The 20,543-nt window shown below is 64.6% G+C and overlaps 1 protein-coding gene across 2 annotated transcripts in view; it reads right to left on the minus strand.

The window, feature by feature from the left end:
• Nucleotides 1-3,201: 3,201 nt before the first annotated feature.
• UBASH3A (ubiquitin associated and SH3 domain containing A) overlaps nt 3,202-20,543 on the minus strand; it is a 29,186-nt gene continuing 11,844 nt past the window's right edge. Inside the window, exons 6-14 of one of the 2 annotated variants that reach the window (XM_002724219.5) lie at nt 19,764-19,972; nt 13,306-13,432; nt 11,843-11,942; nt 10,398-10,520; nt 7,387-7,479; nt 6,165-6,309; nt 5,673-5,779; nt 4,753-4,862; nt 3,202-3,568 (exon numbers count right to left, since the gene is read on the minus strand). In XM_002724219.5, coding sequence (XP_002724265.3) covers nt 3,431-3,568; nt 4,753-4,862; nt 5,673-5,779; nt 6,165-6,309; nt 7,387-7,479; nt 10,398-10,520; nt 11,843-11,942; nt 13,306-13,432; nt 19,764-19,972 — 1,152 coding nt within the window. In that variant the 3' untranslated portion in view covers nt 3,202-3,430. The remainder of the gene's footprint in view (nt 3,569-4,752; nt 4,863-5,672; nt 5,780-6,164; nt 6,310-7,386; nt 7,480-10,397; nt 10,521-11,842; nt 11,943-13,305; nt 13,433-19,763; nt 19,973-20,543) is intronic. The other variant, XM_008253532.4, reaches the window with a different exon arrangement.

A 20,543-nucleotide genomic window follows, 5' to 3' on the forward strand; every position in this document is an offset into this window, starting at 1 on the left:
TCGATTCCGCGCTTGCTTTCCGGCGCTTGTGGTTGCCACGAGCTCAGTCCTCCGGCTTTCGGGACCCAAGAGCTGGCTCGTCCCCCGTGCAGTGACAGCCTCCACAGGCCGCAGCTGCGCCAGCGGGGGCTCAGCCCTCCTGTCCCTGCCTTCCCAGGTCCGCCGTCCTCCAGGACCTGCCGCATTTGGCTCCCTCTCTGCTGGACCAGGTGGAGTCAGGCGTCTGTCGCTCGGCCACGGGGTCACGTTCTGAGGACCGTGGCCCCGGGCGAGCTGTCGCTGTGCGAGCATCGCACCCTAAGGCGGCTGTGGCTTCACCGTGGTGCACTCCTGCCTGTGGCCTCTCATCCACGGCCATGGCACGTGGCAGGGCACCCCAGTCCTGTCCGGTGACTTCTCTGGGGTCGGGGGCATTGCCTGCAGCCTGGAGTGGACGCAGGGCCTGGCGTGCGGCTGGGTCCCTCATCTTGACGATCCAGGCTTCGGGCCCCTCACCCCCTGGGGGCTCCTCACCCCTGGGGGGCCCCTCAGCCTCCACCGGCTCTCATCTCCTTGGCTCCAGTGCCCCCTTAGTTGAGCCTGGCCTGGGGCCCTTCAGCCCCTCCCGGGCCTGGCACCTTCCCGAGTGGGGATGTGGGGGCCTGTGCCTTGGGGGCGCTCCTTGACTCTTCCCCCTTCCCCCCCCCCCCAAGCCCGGCAGGGGTGGGGCATCCGGACCCCAACTCCTCTCCACACTGCGAGACCACAGCTCCCTGCCGGCTGCACGCCGGCCTTTCTTTGTGGCTGGTTGTGGTTTTCCGTGGGCCAGGGACAGTGGAGAAGGGGGTGTGGGAGGCAGGAAGGGAAGAGGCGGAAGCGGTTGGGGAAAGATGGGGAGGGCGAATGAAGCAGCCGATTAACAGCCGACATCACGGACCTACGCGGACAAAGATGTTTCTCTTTCCAAACCTCAAGTCAGCAGGCAACACTGGGACTTTGTGACCTGGTCAGCTGCCTCCCGCCAGGTCCCTCCTCTCCGGAGCTGTGGGAGTCTGGGGGCTGTGCCGGTGGGCGGGGATGATTCAGTGCTCTGGCCCCCACTCTGTCCCCCGCAGCCTCTGTGCAGAGCTCAGCGTCACCGGGCGCCCCACAGACTGGGGTCTGCACCCCCTGCCTTCTCTGTCTCCCGCAGCCTCTGTGCAGAGCCCAGCGTCGCCGGGCACCCCACAGACTGGGGTCTGCACCCCCTGCCTTCTCTGTCTCCCACAGCCTCTGTGCAGAGCCCAGTGTCGCCAGGCGCCCCACAGGCTGGGGTCTGCACCCCCTGCCTTCTCTGTCCCCCCAAGCCTCTGTGCAGAGCCCAGCGTCGCCGGGCGCCCCACAGGCTGGGGTCTGCACCCCCTGCCTTCTCTGTCCCCCCAAGCCTCTGTGCAGAGCCCAGTGTCGCCGGGCGCCCCACAGTCTGGGGTCTGCACCCCCTGCCTTCTCTGTCCCCCGAAGCTTCTGTGCAGAGCCCAGCGTCGCCGGGCACCCCACAGGCTGGGGTCTGCACCCCCTGCCTCCCCTTGGTTCTGCTGCTGCCTCGTGCGTGCCCAACCCTGGGAATTTGTGCCCCGACTGTACCCCATGCTCGCGTTTCAGGAAGCCGCTTCCAACCACACACCTCCTCCAGGGGCCGTCCCTGACCCTGTCCCTGACCCCGTCCCTCAGGGGCCCCTGCTTGGTGTCCAGGCTCCCGGAGCTCTTCTGGTTGCTTCTGTGCTGTTCACCGTAACTTTGCTGTTCGTTTTATCCAGCACATATTTCCTGTATTCTGCCCGGCCCCGACACCTGTGCCCAGCCCCGACACCTGGGACAGCCCCGACACCTGGGCCTGGACAGCGCACCTGTGCCCAGCCCCAACACCTGTGCCCAGCCCCGACACCTGGGACGGCCCTGACACCTGTGCCCAGCCAGCACCGTTGCCTTGTCCCGACACCTGTGCCCAGCCAGCGCACGTGTGCCTTGTCCCGACACGTGTGCCTGGCCCCGACACCTGGGCCCGGACAGCGCACCTGGGCCTGGCCCCCGACACCTGGGACGGCCCGACACCTGTGCCCAGCCCCGACACCTGGGACAGCCCCGACACCTGGGCCTGGACAGCGCACCTGTGCCCAGCCCCAACACCTGTGCCCAGCCCCGACACCTGGGACGGCCCTGACACCTGGGACGGCCCCGACACCTGGGACGGCCCGACACCTGGGACGGCCCGACACCTGGGACGGCCCGACACCTGGCCGAGGTGCAGGCAGCCCTGGGTTAGCCAGCGCGGGCGAAGCTCCCTCCACGTGAGGCCTGGCTGTGTCTGGTGGGATGAGCCAGGGACACAGGTACCTCGGGGGCTGGGTCCTGGTTCTGCCTTCGCCTGGTGCAAGGGTCGTGGCAGTGTGGGGTGAGCTGGGGTGGGGTGGGGGGAGGAAGAAACCTCGGACCCTGGGCTTTGGCTGCACCGGGAGGGGTCCGGCCTGCAGTCCCACACCGTGGGCAGAGCCCCCTCGGGAAGCCCCACCACTGCCGTTCCGGCCCCTTCAGATTCGGGGCTGCCCCGGCTCCTGGTCATGGTCGGCCTCCCCCATTCTGAGGGACCCACCCCTCACACTGGCAAATTCCTGGTGCATCCCGACCCCACATTCATCAGAAGGGAGGAGAGCAGGTGGACAGGTCCTGCTGGGGGCGGGGTCTCGTGCGGACCCCAGACCCTGGTGTGAGCGGGGCGGGTTGGAGGACAGCCCCCAGCCCCCAGTCGTCCCTGTCCCAGCCCCCGGGCCCGGGACACACAGGGGCTCAGGTGCGGCTAAGAGGCGAGAGCCGGCCCTAAGATGCTAGGGGCCCCGGGACACCCGAGGGAGGCAGGGGCGGGGCAGGGGTCCGTGCAGAGGAGAGAGGGGACGGGTGGACTTGGGGGTCCGTGTATAGGGACAGGAGGGGACGGGTGGACACTGCGCTGCTGGCCTTGGGGGGCGGGGAGTGGGCGCCCTGGGAGGGAGACAGTGCAGGGAGGGGTCCCACGGGAGCGCAGCCCCAGGGCGAGCTGTCCTCACCGAGTCTGCGGTCGTTTATTACGGCGGCGCCGGCCCGGACGCCTGGGCCATGGACACCGCAAGGCCCGGTGTGCCCAGGGTGGGGTGGGGGTCTTCCTGACCGCGGAGGGCGGGGCCCCGGCGGAGGACCGCGTGAGGCGGGGGAGGAGGCGCTGGGACCTGACCCTGCGGGAGCAGCGCAGCCACGCGGGCGGCCAGTGCGCGCGAGGGGAACCCGGGCCGCCGTCAGAGCCGCGCCCGTGGGCCCTGGAGCCCCCGCCGGGGTGAGCGCGGCAGAAGCGAGAGGCGAATGTTCTGGAACACGGAGGCCTCGGGCGTGGCGCGCGGTCTGCGGCTCCCCACGCGGGGCGCTTGAGCCCACGCGCGGCCGCTCAGCTGCCCAGGATCCAGCTCCGCCAGTCGAAGGCCGCGTTGGAGCCGTGCGTGAGCGCCTTCACGGGCGGGCTCACCAGCTCCCACCGCCCCTCCTCTCTGTTCTCTTCACAGAAGCACATGCCCAGGGATGGGATCTGGAACACGGAAACGTGGCCGTCAGTCACTCTGCCAGCCAATCAGCCCGCAGGGTTACACGTCAGTCACTCCGCCAGCCAATCAGCCCGCAGGGTTACACGTCAGTCACTCCGCCAGCCAATCAGCCCGCAGGGTTACACGTCAGTCACTCCACCAGCCAATCAGCCCACAAGGTTACACGTCAGTCACTCCTCACCAGCCAATCAGCCAACAGGGTTACACGTCAGTCACTCCTCACCAGCCAATCAGCCAACAGGGTTACACGTCAGTCACTCCACCAGCCAATCAGCCCTCAGGGTTACACGTCAGTCACTCCACCAGCCAATCAGCCCGCAGGGTTACACGTCAGTCACTCCACCAGCCAATCAGCCCGCAGGGTTACACGTCAGTCACTCCTCACCAGCCAATCAGCCCGCAGGGCTATGCGTCAGTCACTCCTCACCAGCCAATCAGCCCGCAGGGTTACACGTCAGTCACTCCTCACCAGCCAATCAACCTGTAGGACTACGCATCAGTCACTCCTCGCCGGCCAATCAGCCTGCGGCTACTACCACACCCCGCAGGGTGGACCAGGCGGCCCAGCTGTTGCGGGCATCTGGGGAGTGCACCAGCGGACAGGAGCCCTATCTCTCCCTGTCTGTCCCTCTCGGTCACTCTGCCTTTCAGATAAGCACACATTGAGGAAAAAGATGCCCACACCCCTGTCAGAGCTCCCTGGTCTGTGTCCACGGCAGCTCCCAGTTCCCAGGAGGCAGCGCTGATGGCCCGCGTGGCGGATCCCTGCCACCCACGCGGGAGACCTGGACTGAGGTCCCAGATCTGAGGACATCTGGGGGGTCAACCACGTCTGGCCGGCTGGCGATGAGTCTCTCTGCCTCTCAAAGATAATAATAAAAAAGATGGGGCCGGTGCTGTGGCTCAGCGGGTAAAGCCGCTGCCTGCAGTGCCGGCATCCCATATGGGTGCAGGTTCAAGTCCCAGCTGCTCCACTTTCCATCCAGCTCTCTGCTGTGGCCTGGGAGAGCAGTAGAAGATGACCCAAGTCCTTGGGCCCCTGCACCCGCCTGGGAGACCTGGAGGAAGCTCCTGGCTGCTGGCTTCGGATTGACGCTGGGGTGTGTGTTGGCCCTGTGCCTCGCAGGGCACAACTTTGTGGCCCAAAGGGGCAGGAGCGGGCACCCACCTTTCTCACCAGCTGGGCAAAGTCCCCACAGCTCCGGGGCGGCAGTCCGAGGAGCGGCCGGGTGCAGGAGTCCAGTGCAGAGCCATGGCTCACAATGAGGATGACGCCCACTGCAGGAAAGAGACACCTGGGGGTGAGGGCTGTCCGTGGCCCCCGCGGTGTCAGAGCCTCGAGAGGGCCCAGGGCAGGGGCAGGGGCAGGGGCAGGGGCAGGGGCAGGGGCAGGTGCGCGTGGCACTGGCTTCCATCCACCCCAGCATCCTTCACCTCCCACGGGGACCTGGGGACAGCCCCTGCCCGCCAGCCCCAGAGATGGGGGAGAGTGACCGAGCCACCGCCCTCTGGCCAGCTCGCGGGCACCGTCAATCACAGGCTGTGATGTGATAGTGGCTGCCGCCCAGCCGGGATCCAGTCCCCTTTAGAACTGTCGGTGGGTTTATAGCCATGAGCCTGCTGTGACTCCCGCTGCGACAGAGACAGCCAGTGATCACTGGCCCAGTGAGTCTCCCGGGGGTGACAAAGTTACCCCTGCCAGCTTGGGGACAGAATGGGAAGCCAGATCTGCAGGTGCTTCATCCGGGACAGTGGAAGCCAGGAGGTGGGAGGCCAGCCCGGCCCAAGCCCGCCCCCGCCCACACCTGGTAGATCTGACTGTTCCTGCCTGGTCCCCTTGCATCCCGGGAGCTGACCTGGGTGTTTGGATAGACAGCATTGTGTTGGCCCTGGGTTTTTTGGCCACTCAGACAGAACGGGGTCCCCAGGGCTTAGGGGGCACGGCACACCCGGTTAGGACAGCAGCAGTGACATTGCACTCAGCTGGCTGCAGAAGGGGGTCGGGGAGTCTGGAGCACGCAGGGGCTCAGAGATGATCCAGTGTGCACCCTGGAAGTGAGCCCATCCCCACGGCAGCAAGGCACTTACTGTCCTGTGGGCAGGCGCTGACCATCTGTGCCACGCTCACGGCGCACCTGTCCACGTAGTCATCATAGCTCTCAGCTGGCGTGAGGGAGGAGAGGGCAAACGCAGGCCTGGAATGAGGAGAGAGGTGGGGCGGCCATGCTGGACCCCGGAACACAGGCTCAGGACCGCGGGGTGCGGTCGGCAGGGGGCGCTGGTTCCGTGCTGAGGGCGGGCAGCGGTGCCCATCACGCGTTCTTTGGAACACGGGGGGGCCTCTGTGTGGCAGAGGCAGGCATGGGAGGGAAAGGACGAGGACCCTGCCCTCGGCCAGGCTCCCGGCAGCTCCTCAGACCTCTTTTCTCTCAGCTTTTGAGAGCCCTGGCCCCCACCCAGCCCCACCCCTTGGCTCTGCACCCACGGACTGGACCCATCCTCCCCCTCTCCAGCACAGGCTGTAAGCGTTTCCTTCCACAAGAGTCAGCGCCCCGGGGCGGGGAGCTCAGGGCCACGCACCTGTAATTAGTGTCCACGCTGAGACCTGCCTCTTTCAGCTCTTCCAAGGTCATGAGGGCCGGGGGCGCTTTGCTGGCCTCCCACTTTGTCCACTCAAAGATCCCGGGCTCCACTCTTATCTTGAGCCTCCTCTCCAGCTGGAGTTCTGGTGCGACAGAACACAGGGGTTTGTCCTCCTCCTCGTCTACTTTTGCTTCCAGTAAATGGGTCCCCGCCTGGACTCAGACTCTCACACACACCTCTGGACCACCTCTCAAACAGGTGGCTTTTTTCTTAGCAAATATTGCTCTGTGGAATTTCTCTCTTTCTGAGAGCAAAATCGCTGGGCAGTTGGCAGGTGCTGGAGGAGTGGGGACCCTCTGTCCACGGGGAAGATGGCTGGGAGGGGCTGTGGACAGCAGGCCGATGCCCAGCCCCCGCTTCAACAGCACAGCCCTGGTGAAGGCTGAGAACCACTGAGGACTTGGCCAGCTTGAAGCCGGATGGGTCCCAGTGCTCTGGGCACAGAGACGGGGGTCTGAGATGCCGTAGGCGGCCCCTTGGTGCTGCCTTGGATGGGCATCTCCCAGTCCCTGGCAGCTGTCTCATAGCTTCAGCCTCACTCAGACTCCCAGCGGTCCCTCCCCTCGTCCACTTTCTGCTGCTGACCTGACTTCCTGTGGCTCTGAGAGGCCGATCAAGGTGCCCTCCACATCTCCCCACCTGCTGTACCTGTCACGTGCTCTGCCCTCTATTACCGCCGTGAGGAACAGGGCCCGTGCTCCCGGCCATGCCCACCCCAGGGAGGAGCAGGTGGGACTCAGACTGGAGAGCAGAGCCCAGGCCTCCCAACAGGCTGCCGTGTAGACGGACCCTGCGGCAGGGTCTGCAGGCGGCTGCCTGGGCTCAGCCTTTCAGAACCTTGGACAGCTCCCCGCAGCGCCCCCTGCCTGGGCAGAGCCGGCATTGCAGCTCTCAGCCTCGTAGGCGTCTGACTGCCTGGCTCCAGACACAGGGGTCTCCACAGGGGGCCAGAGGTGCGGGGTGCGATGACAGACCCAGGCACTCGCCGGCCCCAGCTCCCAGCGGCATTACACACCTGGCATTCCAGAAGCAGTGTGCCCGCCTGCAGCTGCCTTGGCGTGATTGTTTCTTGCCCACCCCTCACCCGTCAGCCAGCTCCGCCTCCACCCGCTTCCCGCGGGGTGGAAGCAGCGTGGGCAGCCCGACCGCCGTCACCCACCATCCAGGATGTGTTTTGCCGTCTGCACGCAGCGGAGGGCTGGCGAGGCGAACACAGCGGCGATTCGGATGCCGCTGGCCTGCAGTGCGTCCCCTGGGAGAGAGCAGGTGGGAGACGGCCCTTCGGAGTTCCAGCCTGCAGTGGGAGACTCACCCCCTGCGGCAGGAACGGTGCTGAGACGGCCTGATCCCACCCTGTGGTCTGTGCACCCCACCTGCCTCCCTGGGGTGTAGGCGGAGCCCGTGATGACCGTACACTAAGCGGCAGCGGGAGCTGATCCTGGGGGACTGCCCAAGCCAGGAGCACCCCAGACGCACAGATTCCCTCCAAGTGGGCCCGGAGAAAGCCGGAGAGCTCTGAAGACGGCTGTCGGCTTCCCGGGGGAGTGCCCTGGGTGCCCGAGGAGTGTGGCGGCCTCAGGAGCTGAGAGCCAGCACCAGGCAGGCCCAGGCCCACAGCCACAGGGCTGAATCCTGCCAGGAGCCTGCGTGGGTCTGGAAGGAGCCCCGGCTCGGGATGAGACCTCAGCTCAGCTGACTCCTGGTTCAGGGCCCTGGAACCCTGGGACTCAGTGCCCTGAGCCTGCGCTTCTGGTCTGCAGAGCTGGGGCCGTAGGGCCGCGGCCACTTGTTCTGCAGCATCAGGAAGCCCAAGGCTGCCCCTGTGCCTCAGAGCCCCGCCCTCTGGGAAGCGGGGAGTCCTGGGGCACACAAGCTACAGGCGAGGTGTGGGGGCCGTGACGGGTGGAGCTGTGTCTCCCTGGGTCCTAGCCCCTGGCATCTCCGACTGCCACTTTTTGGGAAATGGGGTTCTAGAGGGCGGCTGCACCCGGCCCAGCTGTGAGGTCACAGCCGCGGTATTCAACCAATCACAGGTCCAAAGATCTGGGAAAAGACTGCACCTGTGCTAAGCCTGTACCGTTTCCTCCTGTGGTTACTCCCTGGATAGTATCGTGTGACAGTTTCGCACCCAGCGCTCGTGTTGTGTGCGGCACCACAAGTGGTCTAGAAGACTTGAAGGGTCGGGAGGCTGTGTGTGGGTTCTGTGGCCCCTGTGTCACTTCACTCAGGGACTCCGGCTTCTGCAGGCTGCCCTGGGCACCAGGGACGCCGTCACCAAGTCACAGGGAGGGAGGTCTAAGCCCGTGTGACGGGTGGACACAGCGACACCCACAGGACACGAGGAGAAGATGCTGCCCGCAAGCCAGCAAGAGACGCCTGGGACACACAGCCCCGGGGGCCCAGCCGCCTGGACTTTGGGGCCCCAGCCCTGCGGGGCTAGGCTTGTCCACTGTTTAAGCCACCCAGTGTGGGCTCCATATTGCAGGAGCCTGAGCAAGTGAGGGCAGAGGCCAGCCAGGAAGGGCCCACACAGACGCCCACGCGTGGGTGCTCACACACACACACACGGAGCGTACACACACACACACACACACACACACACGAGCTGGGGGCATGCAGCCGGCTGGGAGTCAGGGGTGAGGCTCGGGGCTGCAAAGCTGAGTGACAGGGCGGCTCTGGGTCCTGGGAAGGCCCTCAGCTGCTCTGCTGTGTGCGCATGCACACACACACATACACACACACGGAGCACACAGGGCTGTGGGGAGTCAGCCCACACTGCTGTGCACACACACACACACAGAGCTGTGGGGAGTCAGCCCACACTGCTGTGCACATACACACACACGGAACCTACACACACACACACACACACACACGGAACCTACACACACACACACACACGGAGCCCCCCACACACGGAGCCCACACTGCTGTGCACACACACACACACACACGGAACCTACACACACACACACACACACACGGAGCCCCCCCCATGGAGCCCACACTGCTGTGCACACACACACACACACGGAGCCCACACTGCTGTGCACACACACACACACGGAGCCCACAGCTCACACCGCCCCGGGCAGCTGATGCCTTCTCTTTCCGACTGCGTCCGGGGCCCTCTCCCTGGGAGCTGAGATCAGCCGTGGTGTGAGGACGGCACTCTCACTCGGAGATCAACCAACGCTCCACACTGGGGCCAGCGAGCAGGGCAACCTGGCCGGCCAGGCCCTGGGTGGGCAGCAGGCCAGCTGGCCCTGGGTGGGCAGCAGGACAGCCGGGCCCTGGGTGGCAGCAGGACAGCTGGGCCCTGGGTGGGCAGCAGGACAGCCGGCCCTGAGTGGACAGCAGGACAGCCGGGCCCTGGGTGGACAGCAGGACAGCTGGGCCCTGGGTGGGCAGCAGGACAGCCGGCCCTGGGTGGGCAGCAGGACAGCCGGGCCCTGGGTGGCAGCAGGACAGCTGGGCCCTGGGTGGACAGCAGGACAGCCGGCCCTGGGTGGGCAGCAGGACAGCCGGGCCCTGGGTGGCAGCAGGACAGCTGGGCCCTGGGTGGGCAGCAGGACAGCCGGGCCCTGGGTGGACAGCAGGACAGCTGGGCCCTGGGTGGGCAGCAGGACAGCCGGGCCCTGGGTGGACAGCAGGACAGCCGGGCCCTGGGTGGACAGCAGGACAGCCGGCCCCTGGGCTCCCTGCAGGGAGCAGCTGTGTGGCCAGGGATGCCCACTGGCCTCTGTGATTCGAGTTTCCGAATCCACACAACGAAGTCCAGACGCACTCGGGGGTCTCTCTGAGCCAACAGCGGAGTGGAACACAGCAGAACCCCAGCCAGAAAGCAGGGCCCAGCGTGACAGAATTCGAAACAACGCCGGCGAGGGACGGGGCTGTTAACCTGAGCCACCTCCTCAGCACCCGGTGGGGTTGATTTTTCCTCCCTCGCTTGCCCGTCCTCCGTTCCTCCCGGCTCCCCACACCGCCCGGTGCTGGGTGGGACACGCTCCTCCCCGCTCGGTGACTGTGCGTGAGACCTGGCCCTCCCCGCCAGGCTTCCTCCTCCTCCTAGACTGGGAGTGAGGCTGACGCTGACACTGACGCCCAGGGCAGGCGGCAGGGGCTCCCTCCGTGCAGCTGGGCCCAGTTGCTAGGGCCGTTACCCCCTACCTGCCATTCTGGCCTGGAAGACCCCGCAGGAGGACAGCGGCGGGTCGTTCTCGAAGGCCTTGAGGCCGCTGCTGCGCCGGGGCAGGCTGCCGGGAAAGTTCAGGTCGGGCCGGTGGTACCTCCCTAGGGCACAGAGGAGTGTCAGCGGCCCCGGGTCCTCGCGCAGGGCGGACTTGCCCCACAGCACCCCAGGCCGCACCCCCGTGGCGAGCAAGGTCACCGCGTCGCTTCCCGGGGGCTGGGTGCTCAGACGTGGGTTCTGTCCCGGGACAGAGCTCCGGCCCCTCGGTGCTCCCTGGCTTCTGCAGAGGTGCCCCCACTTTTCCTGTGAGTGTCTGTGATGGACGTGGCTTACCTGGACAGTCATCTCAAGTCGACCTCAGTTAATCGGGTGAAGCTGGACCCCGCCCCCGGGGCTGCCCAGAGCCACGGCTGCTCAGCCTGGGGGTGCCCGGAGGCTGCGTGGGGCACCTGTGCTGGACCTCGGGCCGGCAGACCCCAGCCCTAGCTGCTCTGCGTGCTGTCTAGAAGCAGGTGACCTAACCTCTCTCCTCGGAAAAGTGAGGACGTGGAGGGCCAGGGAGCTAGTGCCCAGAGCCTGGTGCTGAGCTCAGGGACAGCGGGAGGTGGGCTGCTCTGTTCACCAGATGGTGCCGCCAGCCCGCTCTGCTTGGCTCACAGCCACCAGGTGGCCCAGGCGTCGGCTTCTGCAGCACAGGGCAGCTGAGCCGGCTCCCTGTGTGTGAGTGTCACTGCCCCCTGCTGTCTGGTTCTGTCTCCCTTAGGCCTTACTTCCTAGGGGCAGCCATGTTCTGGGCCCTGCGAGCCCTTGGTGACAGCTCAGAGCACCCCCTGGTTCACCCACGGCCCCTCCTCTGGGCCAGTCCCGCCCTTGTGAACGGACTCTGTCTCTCTGGGGCGATCCCTTAATTTATGCAGTCAGCCGCGGCTTGGTGGCGTAACTCAGGGCTCTCCTTTGGAGTGAGCATTGCCAGGGGCATGGGTCACCCGTACAGGGTCCACCTTGTGTCCACCGCACGGTCCTCAGTCCCAGGCAGCTGGGAGCGCAGAGCTGAGAACAAGAGCCCTGTGTGCCTGTCAAGCTGCATAGCAGGTGTCGTGGGATCGTGGCAGTGGCAGTCAGGATTAGCTGGGAGAGACCCAGAGAGGCGACAGGGGCCGGGGGCCGTGTGGCAGCTGGGGGGTTCAGGGGCGGCACCGCTGTGGTTGCTAAGGTGTCGTGGCTCCACGTGCACTCGCTGGCTCCCTGCACCCACTGCACAGACGTCCTGCACGTGCAGGTGCACCCCAGCCTGCACCCCACGTGGCACTGTGGTCATCGTCGTCACAGACGATGGGCCCCGGGGTCGGGCACCACAGAGGGGATCTCTGGTGTTAAAAGGCCGGGGCACTGCTGTCTGGAGCTTCGCCTGGACGCCACCTACCGTCCGGGGTGCAACACTGCTGCAGCCATGACTTCCCGAAGACCTGGTCCACTCGCTCCCCGTGGCGCACCACCAGCACGCGTCTCCTCGCCAGGGCGGCCTGCGGGGAGGGAAGCGAGGCCCGAGCCGCTCAGCGTCCAGGGGTGGCATGGTGAGTCCGCCCCACCCCAGCCTCAGCGCAGGCCCTCGATTCAGGGTTCCGGCCACCAGGCCCCGGTGACACCGAGAGGGGCTGTGTTAGGCACTGGGACACGGAGCTGCAGTGCCTGCCGTGGTCCCTAGGCTGGTGCAGACCTCCCTGGGGCGAAGGGACAAGCAAGGGACGCTGTGTCACGGGGAGGGTGGGGGCACAGTAGTCGGAGTCCTCCACGGGAGGTCAGTGGGGGCTGCTGGGAGCCAGGATGGACAGGGTGGGGAGGGCATCGCAGGAGCCAGCACGTGTGCCCCTGCACCTGCCCAAGGCCTTGTGCCATTGGCCACTTCCTCCAGCAGGTGTCTCTGTTCCTTGGGAAGTGGCAGGGGCTGGGGGCACAGGCCGCCCGCTTTGCAGGAGTTCCTGGGGCCACACCAGAGGCTGCTCCCGCCAGCCCCCGCCCGGCCCTGTGCAGCGAGCCGCACAAGGCAAGCCGGACCCCTGCAGCCTGGGGGCCCCGACAGTGCTCCGTGCTCCTGCAGCGTCGGAGACCCGGATCACGTCCTGGCCCAGCTCCAGCCTGGCCCAGCCCAGCCTGTTGCTGGCGTTTGGGGAATGAACTGACAGGAGTTCTCCCCCCACCCCGCCCCGCCCCGGGGAGGGCATTGTGGAGCACTGGGTTCAGCTGCGGTTTGGGGTGTCAGATTTTTTTTTTGTTTGTTTGTTTGTTTGTTTTTTGACAGGCAGAGTTAGACAGTGAGAGAGAGAGAGAGAGACAGAGAGAAAGGTGTTCCTTCCATTGGTTCACCCCCCAACGGCCGCTACGGCTGGCGCTGCGGCTGGCGCTGCGCCGATCCAAAGCCAGGAGCCAGGTGCTTCTCCTGGTCTCCCATGCGGGTGCAGGGCCCAAGCACTTGGGCCATCCTCCACTGCACTCCCTGGCCACAGCAGAGAGATGGCCTGGAAGAGGGGCAACCGGGACAGAATCTGGTGCCCCAAATGGGACTAGAACCCAGGATGCCGGCATCGCAGGCGGAGGATTAGCCTAGTGAGCCGTGGCGCCGGCCGATTGTCAGTTCTGATCCTGTCTGCTCTGCTTCTGACCCAACTTCCTGCTAACAAGCCTGGGGGGGGGGAGCAGGTGATGGCCCCTGCCACCCACATGGAAGATTCAGCCCAGATAGAGTTCCTGGCTCCTGGTTCGGTCTGGTCCAGCCCCAGCTGCTGCAGCCATTCGGGGAGCGAGTTGGCAGATGGACGATCTCTCTCTCTCTGTTGCTCTGCATATCTTAAAAGTAGATACAAACTGGGGAGTGGGCTGCTGTGTTACCTGCAGGGTCTGTAAGGTGCCAACGCTCCGAGCTGGCTGCGCAGCGGCAAACTCCCCGCCTTGCCGGCCGCTGGCTTCACCGTCCTTCCTGGAGCTCAGCTCCACGGCCAGGCTGAAGGTGTAGGTCCTGCAAACAGAGGCAGCGTCTTGTGGTTGCCATGGAGACAGGGCGTCCAGTCCTGGACGCGCTTGAGAACGCCCTGAGCTGGACACAGAGAGGGTGGTGTGGAACTGCGGGCACACAGCCCATGAGAATGATGTTCTGGTTTGTAAAAGACTCATTTATTTACTTGAAAGTCAGAGAGAGAGAGAGAGAAAAAGAGAGAGAGATAGAGAAGGAATCTTCTATCCACTGGTTCACTCCCCAAGAGGCTGCAATGGCCAGTGCTGAGCCAGGAACCCAGAATTCATCCGGGTCTCCCACGTGGTTACAGGAGTCCAAGCACCTGGGCCGTCTTCCACTGCTCTCCCGGGCACTAGCAGGGAGCTGGCTCCGAAGCAGAGCCCTGGGACTTGAACCGGCGCTCATACGGGATGCCGGCTTCTCATACGGTGGCTTAACCCGCTGTGCCACCACACCAGCCCCTGAGGACAATGTTTCGGGATCCTCGTCGCCACCTGCCATGGGCGCTTTCATGTCCAGGCGGCGAGGCCACTGCTCCTAGACGGTGGCTCCGATGCTATTTGAGACATCAGTGCTATTTGGGGCCCGGAAACCCGGGCCAGAAGTCAAAACCGGGGGGCTCGGGCTGCGGCGCCACGGGAACCCGCTGTCACCCCTCCGCCCAGAAGCAGGAGCGAGACGACAGCCCCGCTGCACTTGGCCATCTGGGGGGTGAACCGGCGGGTGGAAGACCTCTCTCTCTCTCTCTCTCTCTCTCTCTCTCTCTCTCTGCCTCTGCCTCTCTGTAGCTCTGTCTCTCAAATAAACAAATGAACATTTTAAAGAAAGAGTGCCTTGGCTATATTTGCATGAGGGTATAGTGTCTAACGTCTGTGCATCTCATCAGCGGAACGACCATCTCCCTGGCGGCCGGACTGTGGGCTGCTCCTGTCTTCCCAAAACTCCTCCCGTGCTCTGCCGCCGCCGCCGCTGTGCGCGTGCAAACTCCACGCTCCTCTTCTCCAGGGGGGGTCCCGCGTGTGCTCGTCTCGGCGCCCTCTGCACCCGAACCCCGACGCCCTCCTCTGCAGCACAGGGTCCCGAGCCCACAGGGCGGGGGGCTCCGGCTGAGGTGCTTGGAGCGTCTTGCCCGGTTGCCTCGTGGAGAGCTTCAGTGCCGCCTGCTTTGTCGGCAAGCACCTGACGCACGATGCCTCGCCGGGGGGGGGGGGGGGGCGTTTTTAAGCTCAGAAGCATCAGCGCTGTTCTCATCCCAGACGGGGGAGGGGCCCTCGTCCCGCGCGCTGTTCTCTCAGCTCCGCCTCTGCTCATTCCTCACACGCGGGGTATTTCTCTGAGAGTCTGCGTTTTTCTTCTTCTTTTGAAAAAGATTTATTTATTTATTTATTTCAAAGGCAGAGTGAGAGAGAGAGAGAGTGAGAGAGAGAGAGTGAGAGAGAGAGAGAGACAGAGAGGTCTTCCATCCGCTGGTTCACTCCCCTAATGGCTGCAACAGCCAGAGCTGGGCTGATCTGAAGCCAGGAGCCAGGAGCTTCTTCCAGGTCTCCCACGCGGGCGCAGGGGCCCAAGGACTTGGGCATCTTCCACTGCTTTCCCAGGTGCATTAGCAGGGAGCCGGATCGGAAGTGGAGCAGCCGGGACTCGAACCGGCGGCCACATGGGATGCCGGCACTGCAGGCAGTGTCTTTACCGCTATGCACCGGCCCCAGGTGTTTCTCCTGCAATTGTGAATGAGGGTCCTTCTGAAAGTCTGTGGGAAATGGACTTAAAAGACGCAGGCGTTTCCTGCGAAGCTGTTGCAGATCCCTTTTTACCGAAGGGTGCAGTGGCGCCGTGTGGGTGCCGTGGGCCTGCGTGGAGGGCCAGGGAGGCAGGCGGCCACTTGGCGGGAGGGGCCATTCTCACGCATCCTTCGGGGAGCCCTGCTGCGATCGCGCTCTGTGACTTCCTCTGTGGCTCCGACCCCCCGGGCTCCCGCGTCCCCTGTCCTGGGGGCTGGAGGCGGGGAGGAGGGAGACGGCTTCTCTCTGGAGCACGGCTCCCTCCCACGGTTCCCGTGGAACTCTAGATTCTGCCGTGAGCGGATTTCAGTGGAGGAAGAGGACGGCCGCCCGCAGCTTTCTCGTGCCCTCTGGCCAGGCCCCGGCAGACTTTCGAGGGGTTGCTCACGTCTGGTGGGCAAAGCTCCCCAACGTCTTCTCTCCTGCTTACACTGCTTGAGTGTCCCGTGACGTTGAGACGACCGATGCCACTGGGTCTCGCCTGGGGGTGACTCCGGGGGAATCGGCACGTTTCCCGGTTCATCTTTCCCAGGCAGGAGCGTGGCACGCGTTCCACCTGCTGCACCGGCTGTAATGCTGGCATCCTCTTCCTCGGAGCCCCGAGGCCCCCGGTGCCACACAACATCAGCTGCTCCCCGGGCTCCTGCTCTGAGCCCTCTCCCAAGCCAGGAGAGGTGTCCGGGTCACAGCCTCGGCCGCCGGCCTCGCACCCCACGGTCAAGGTCCTGGACCTCCTCGCCGGTGGTGTTTTGATTGAGTTTGCTCAGTCCCTGAGCTGCCTGGAGGCCGTGGCTGTCGTCCCGCGTCACTGTGCGGTCTTGTCTTCACCTGCAGGCTGTGGCAGGGTCCCGGCCAAGGCGATTCCTGGGGGTCGTGCCTCCCCCACGGCCAGGCGCAGGGAAGGGAGACGCGAACTCCGGCGTGTCCTGAGCAGGCGGAGGGCACGGGTGGCCGCAGCCCAGCCTCGAGTCCTTCACACGAGCCCATCCGGGCACCCGGGCACAGCCCCACCTCCTGGTTCCTTCCTCCTCCGGAGGGCAGGTGGGCGCCCGCCCCGCCCCGCCCTGCTCCCTGGACCGACATGGAGCTTTGCCGTGCACGGCAGCCTGAGCAGCCTGTGGGCAGAGAGAACGCCCAGCTTTCTGGCGAGACGCGACGGGGAACCTGGGGAATGTCGGCCACGGGAAGAGAAAGGAGAGAGCCGGCTTCTGGAACTTTCTGTCTTCCTCTTTGATGACACCCCAGGCAGACGTGTGACTCGGTTCTCCAGGGCTCTGCAAGGTGTCCCGGGGCACAGGCTGGGGCTTCCACGGAGGCACGGGGCCTCACGGCCCTGGAGGCTGGGGTGCGAGGTCAGGGCTGGGCAGGGCTGCACGTGGCGGCCGGCCCTCTGTGTGCCCCTTGTCTTCCTAGGACGACACTCACAGGGCATCAGGTCCTGCGAGAGACCCCACTCCACACACGTGCGGCTGGTGGGGGCCGGGGCTTCAGGGGATGTCGCTCAGCCTTGTCACCCACTTGCCGTGTGGCTGCTGAAGCGTCCGTTGACAGGTGCGCCCGCAGTGACGGCCGCGTCCCCGACCTGGCTGGAAGGTGACCGGTCCTCTGGGCTCCCACACTCGCACCCTTAGTTCTGCAACCTCCCAGCACCTGCTTCCTGCCCAGAGCCTGGGAAGCCGCCGCTGTTGCTGAGTAGGCTCCCGCCACCCACAGCCCCCACGTGGTTCCTGATCTTCTGGGTGAAAGACAAGGGCCGGGGCGGGAGGGGCCGCCTGGGGACGGGTGACTGGTGGGTTAGTTGACAAGCCCAGGTCAAGTCCATGAGTGAACAGTTTTCGGGCCTCCTTCCTGGGGACGGAGGCACGGCCGTGCCCGTGTCAGCTCCCAGGGCGCCAGGAAGTCTTGGCCCACAACAAAGGGCTTTTCTGGGTGTGTTCCCCGCCCCGCCCACTCTCCGCTGTGGGGATGCCCCGCCCTGCTGCGGTCACCCCCACCCTCCTGGCTGAGACCTGGGAGGAGGTGCCAACGCCCACAGGAGAACGGCACTAGCACCTTGGGGTGGCTTCGCCTGTGTCATCGAGGCCAGGCTGAACGACGGTCCCCAGAACTCCCCTTCTAGAAGTTTCTGATGAGGGCAGGCTACCAGGGCCTCTCGTGAGAGCCGGAGGGCAGAGGGAGCCGGGCCAGCGGCCTGGGGTCGCACTGGGCTTCTCCCAGGTCCAGCGCAATGCAAGTGGGCGCTGCGGGAGGGGCTCAGAGACCTGTCACCCTGATCTACTGGATTCCAGGGAATCCCCTGGACTCCCCGAGTGGGCCTCAGAGGCTCCGTTGGGAGCCATCTTAATTTTATTTATACATTTATTTGAGAGACAGAGAGAAAGTGCTCCCCTCTGCTGGTCCACTCCCAGACGCCTGCAGTGGAGGGGGTGGGCTGGGAACTCAGTCCAGGGTCCCGAGTGGGGGCAGGAACCCCACGACCTGAGCTGTCAGCGCTGCCCCCCAGCGCCCGCGTAGTAGGAAGCCGAGTCAGGTCTGGAGCATCAGAGCCGGCCCTCTGATGTGGACGGAGCGGCTCGGCCGGCATCGAGGGTGCAGCGGCGCCCAGGAAGGAGTCACTGCCGGAAGGTGGAGGCACTCCCTGAGCTCAGACTCCCAGAGCCCTGTCTGCAGGTCCCACCTCTGGTGTTTGTCCTCATCGGCTCCACGGGGACAGCGCGCCCCAGCCTGTGGGGGACTCTCTCCACCTGAGCGCCCGGCTGCGGACCTCAACAACGGCCAAGACAGTCCCTGACATGAACCCGCACAGGTCACATGTACAGCGGTCGTAGCAAAGCCCCGTTTTCAAAAGGCGCATGAGCAATGGAACGAGATAAATTCATTTTGCTGCAAAGGACTTCGAAATCCACGCAGTTTTCCCCTAATACGCATTTTCCAAAGACTCGTTGTGTGCTGTGTGTCATGCGATAGAAAATATCTTACACACACGTGAAATATTTCCGAGGATTAACCTTACAGCTGCGTGGAACTCTGGTTCTTTCTCTCTGGCTAGAGCCTCGCCAACACTAACTTCGGTATCGGGAGTGGGGGGCTAGGAATGTACGCAGCATGGCCGAGCGGACCCCAGTGAGCGTGCGCAGTCTGCACGTCGGAGGTGCTGCCAGGGCCACTCGGAAAGCAGGGGCCCCGTGCTACAGAAAGCTGGAGGAGGCCACAGCTGGTTAAGCCACCATCTGCAACCCTGGCGTCCCACATGGGCGCCGGTTCAAGTCCTACTGCTCCACTTCCCATCCAGCTCCCTGTTAGTGCACCTGGGAAAGCAGCGGAAGATGGGCCAAGTGCTCGGGCCCCTGCACCCAGTGGGAGACCCGCAGGAAGTTCCTGGCTCCTGGCTTCAGCCTGGCCCAGCGCTGACCATTGTGGCCATTTGGGGAGTGAGCCGGTGGATGGAAGATTCTCTCTCTCTCTCTCTCTCTCTCTCTCTCTCTCTGTGTCTGTCTCTCAAATAAATAAAATAAATATAAAAACTGGAGGAAGGGTTCCTTATTATGTAGTGACGGGGAGTGGGCATGGGAAGTGGAACTTTTTTTTTTTTTTTTTGACAGGTAGAGTTAGACAGTGAGAGACAGAGACAGAGAGAAAGGGCTTCCTTCCGTTGGTTTACTCTCCAAATGGCCGCCATGGCCAGTGCTGTGCCGATTGAAAGCCAGGAGCCAGGTGCTTCTCCTGGTCTCCCATGAGGGTGCAGGGCCCAAGCACTTGGGCCATCCTCCACTGCCCTCCCTGGCCACAGCAGAGAGCTGGCCTGGAAGAGGAGCAGCCGGGACTAGAACCGGCGCCCATATGGGATTCCGGCGCCACAGGCGGAGGATTAACCAAGTGAGCCACAGCGCCAGCCCCAGGAGGTGGAACTTGTAAGTGGTGAGGCTGGTGACGCAGCCACGGATACTTCTACTCATAGCAACCAAGTCTCGCCTGGGTTCTTCCTCCTTGTGGGACCAAACTTAACCCTGCTGATGCCAAAGGCGCCGGGCTGAGAGACCCTGGCCGGGCAGGACGCCCCAGGGATCGGCAGCTCCCAGGAATGACTTCCACCACCACAGGTGAGACCCTGGCCCCGGCCGACAGCTCGGTCACGGCTCGTGCGGTCCTGAGCCGGGGACCGGCTCAACCCGTCCTGGCTGCGGACCCGCAAGCACTCTGAGAAAGGGTCCCGACTGATTCAGCTGCTGCACGTGTGGTCAGTTGTCCACGGCAACAGAAAACCCACAGTGCACCGGGCTTCGCTGCTCACACGCCAGGCAGAGGGATGGACGAGCCGGCGGTTGTGCAGTGACGTGGGGGTGGGGGTGACTGCCTTAGGCAGTAAACATGGAATCATTCGCTTTTTCTAAACACCATCGGCAGAAGCCTCAGACCCATCGAGGAAGCCCCTGGGTTCCTAGGACCCAGAAGGCAGCTGTGTGAGTGACGGGGCGTCTGGGGCGCGTGGCCGCTGTGGCCCCCGCCAGACCGGGGCTCAGGGAGGGCGGGGCCGGGGGCGGGGCGGCGCTCACCTGTGCTTCACCCAGGTGTCGGCCTCGCTGGCCCTCTCCGTGTAGTTCTGCGGCAGGAAGCCGCGGCAGCCGGTCCGCTGCGACGTCCCCACGGCCCAGCCCTCGCTGGCCTCCTCCTGCTGCGTGGGGTCCACGAAGATGTAGTCGCCGGGGCTGAGCGCCAGCTCGTCCTCGTTCTGCGGTTCGTACCGGAACAGCGCCCTCAGGGTCTGGAAAGTGGAGACTGCGCTCACGTCTGGAGCCGGGGCCTCTGTGGGGCCCTCCGTGGCAGGAGGCCGGCTCGGGGCCGGCATCGGGGCTCGGCCGGGGTCCCCGAGACCCCACGCGTGCCTTTGTCTAGTGACACGTGACAGAGATGATGGCATGGAACTCTCCGGGGAGACTCAAAAATAAGTTTTGGTATCTATGAGGGCACTTTGAGAAGTCTGTGAGAAGGAGCCAGCCCTGTGGCGTAGCAGGTAAAGCTGTGGCCTGCATCTCATATGGACGCAGGTTCGAGTCCCGGCTGCTCCTGTTCCGATCCAGCTCTCTGCTGTGGCCTGGGAAAGCAGTGGAAGATGGCCCACGTGCTTGGGTCCCTGCACCCACGTGGGAGACCCGGAAGAAGCTCCTGGCTCCTGGCTTTGGATCAGCCCAGCTCCAGCCGTTGCAGCCATCTGGGGAGTGAACCAGTGGATGGAAGACCTCTCTCTCTCTGCCTCTCTGAAACTCTGTCTTTCAAATAAATAAATAAATCTTTTTTAAAAGTTTGTGAAAAAGGGGCCAGTGCTGTGACGTCGT

This window comes from Oryctolagus cuniculus, chromosome 4 (genome assembly GCF_964237555.1).
Source record: "Oryctolagus cuniculus chromosome 4, mOryCun1.1, whole genome shotgun sequence".
Taxonomy (NCBI): Eukaryota; Metazoa; Chordata; class Mammalia; order Lagomorpha; family Leporidae; genus Oryctolagus; species Oryctolagus cuniculus.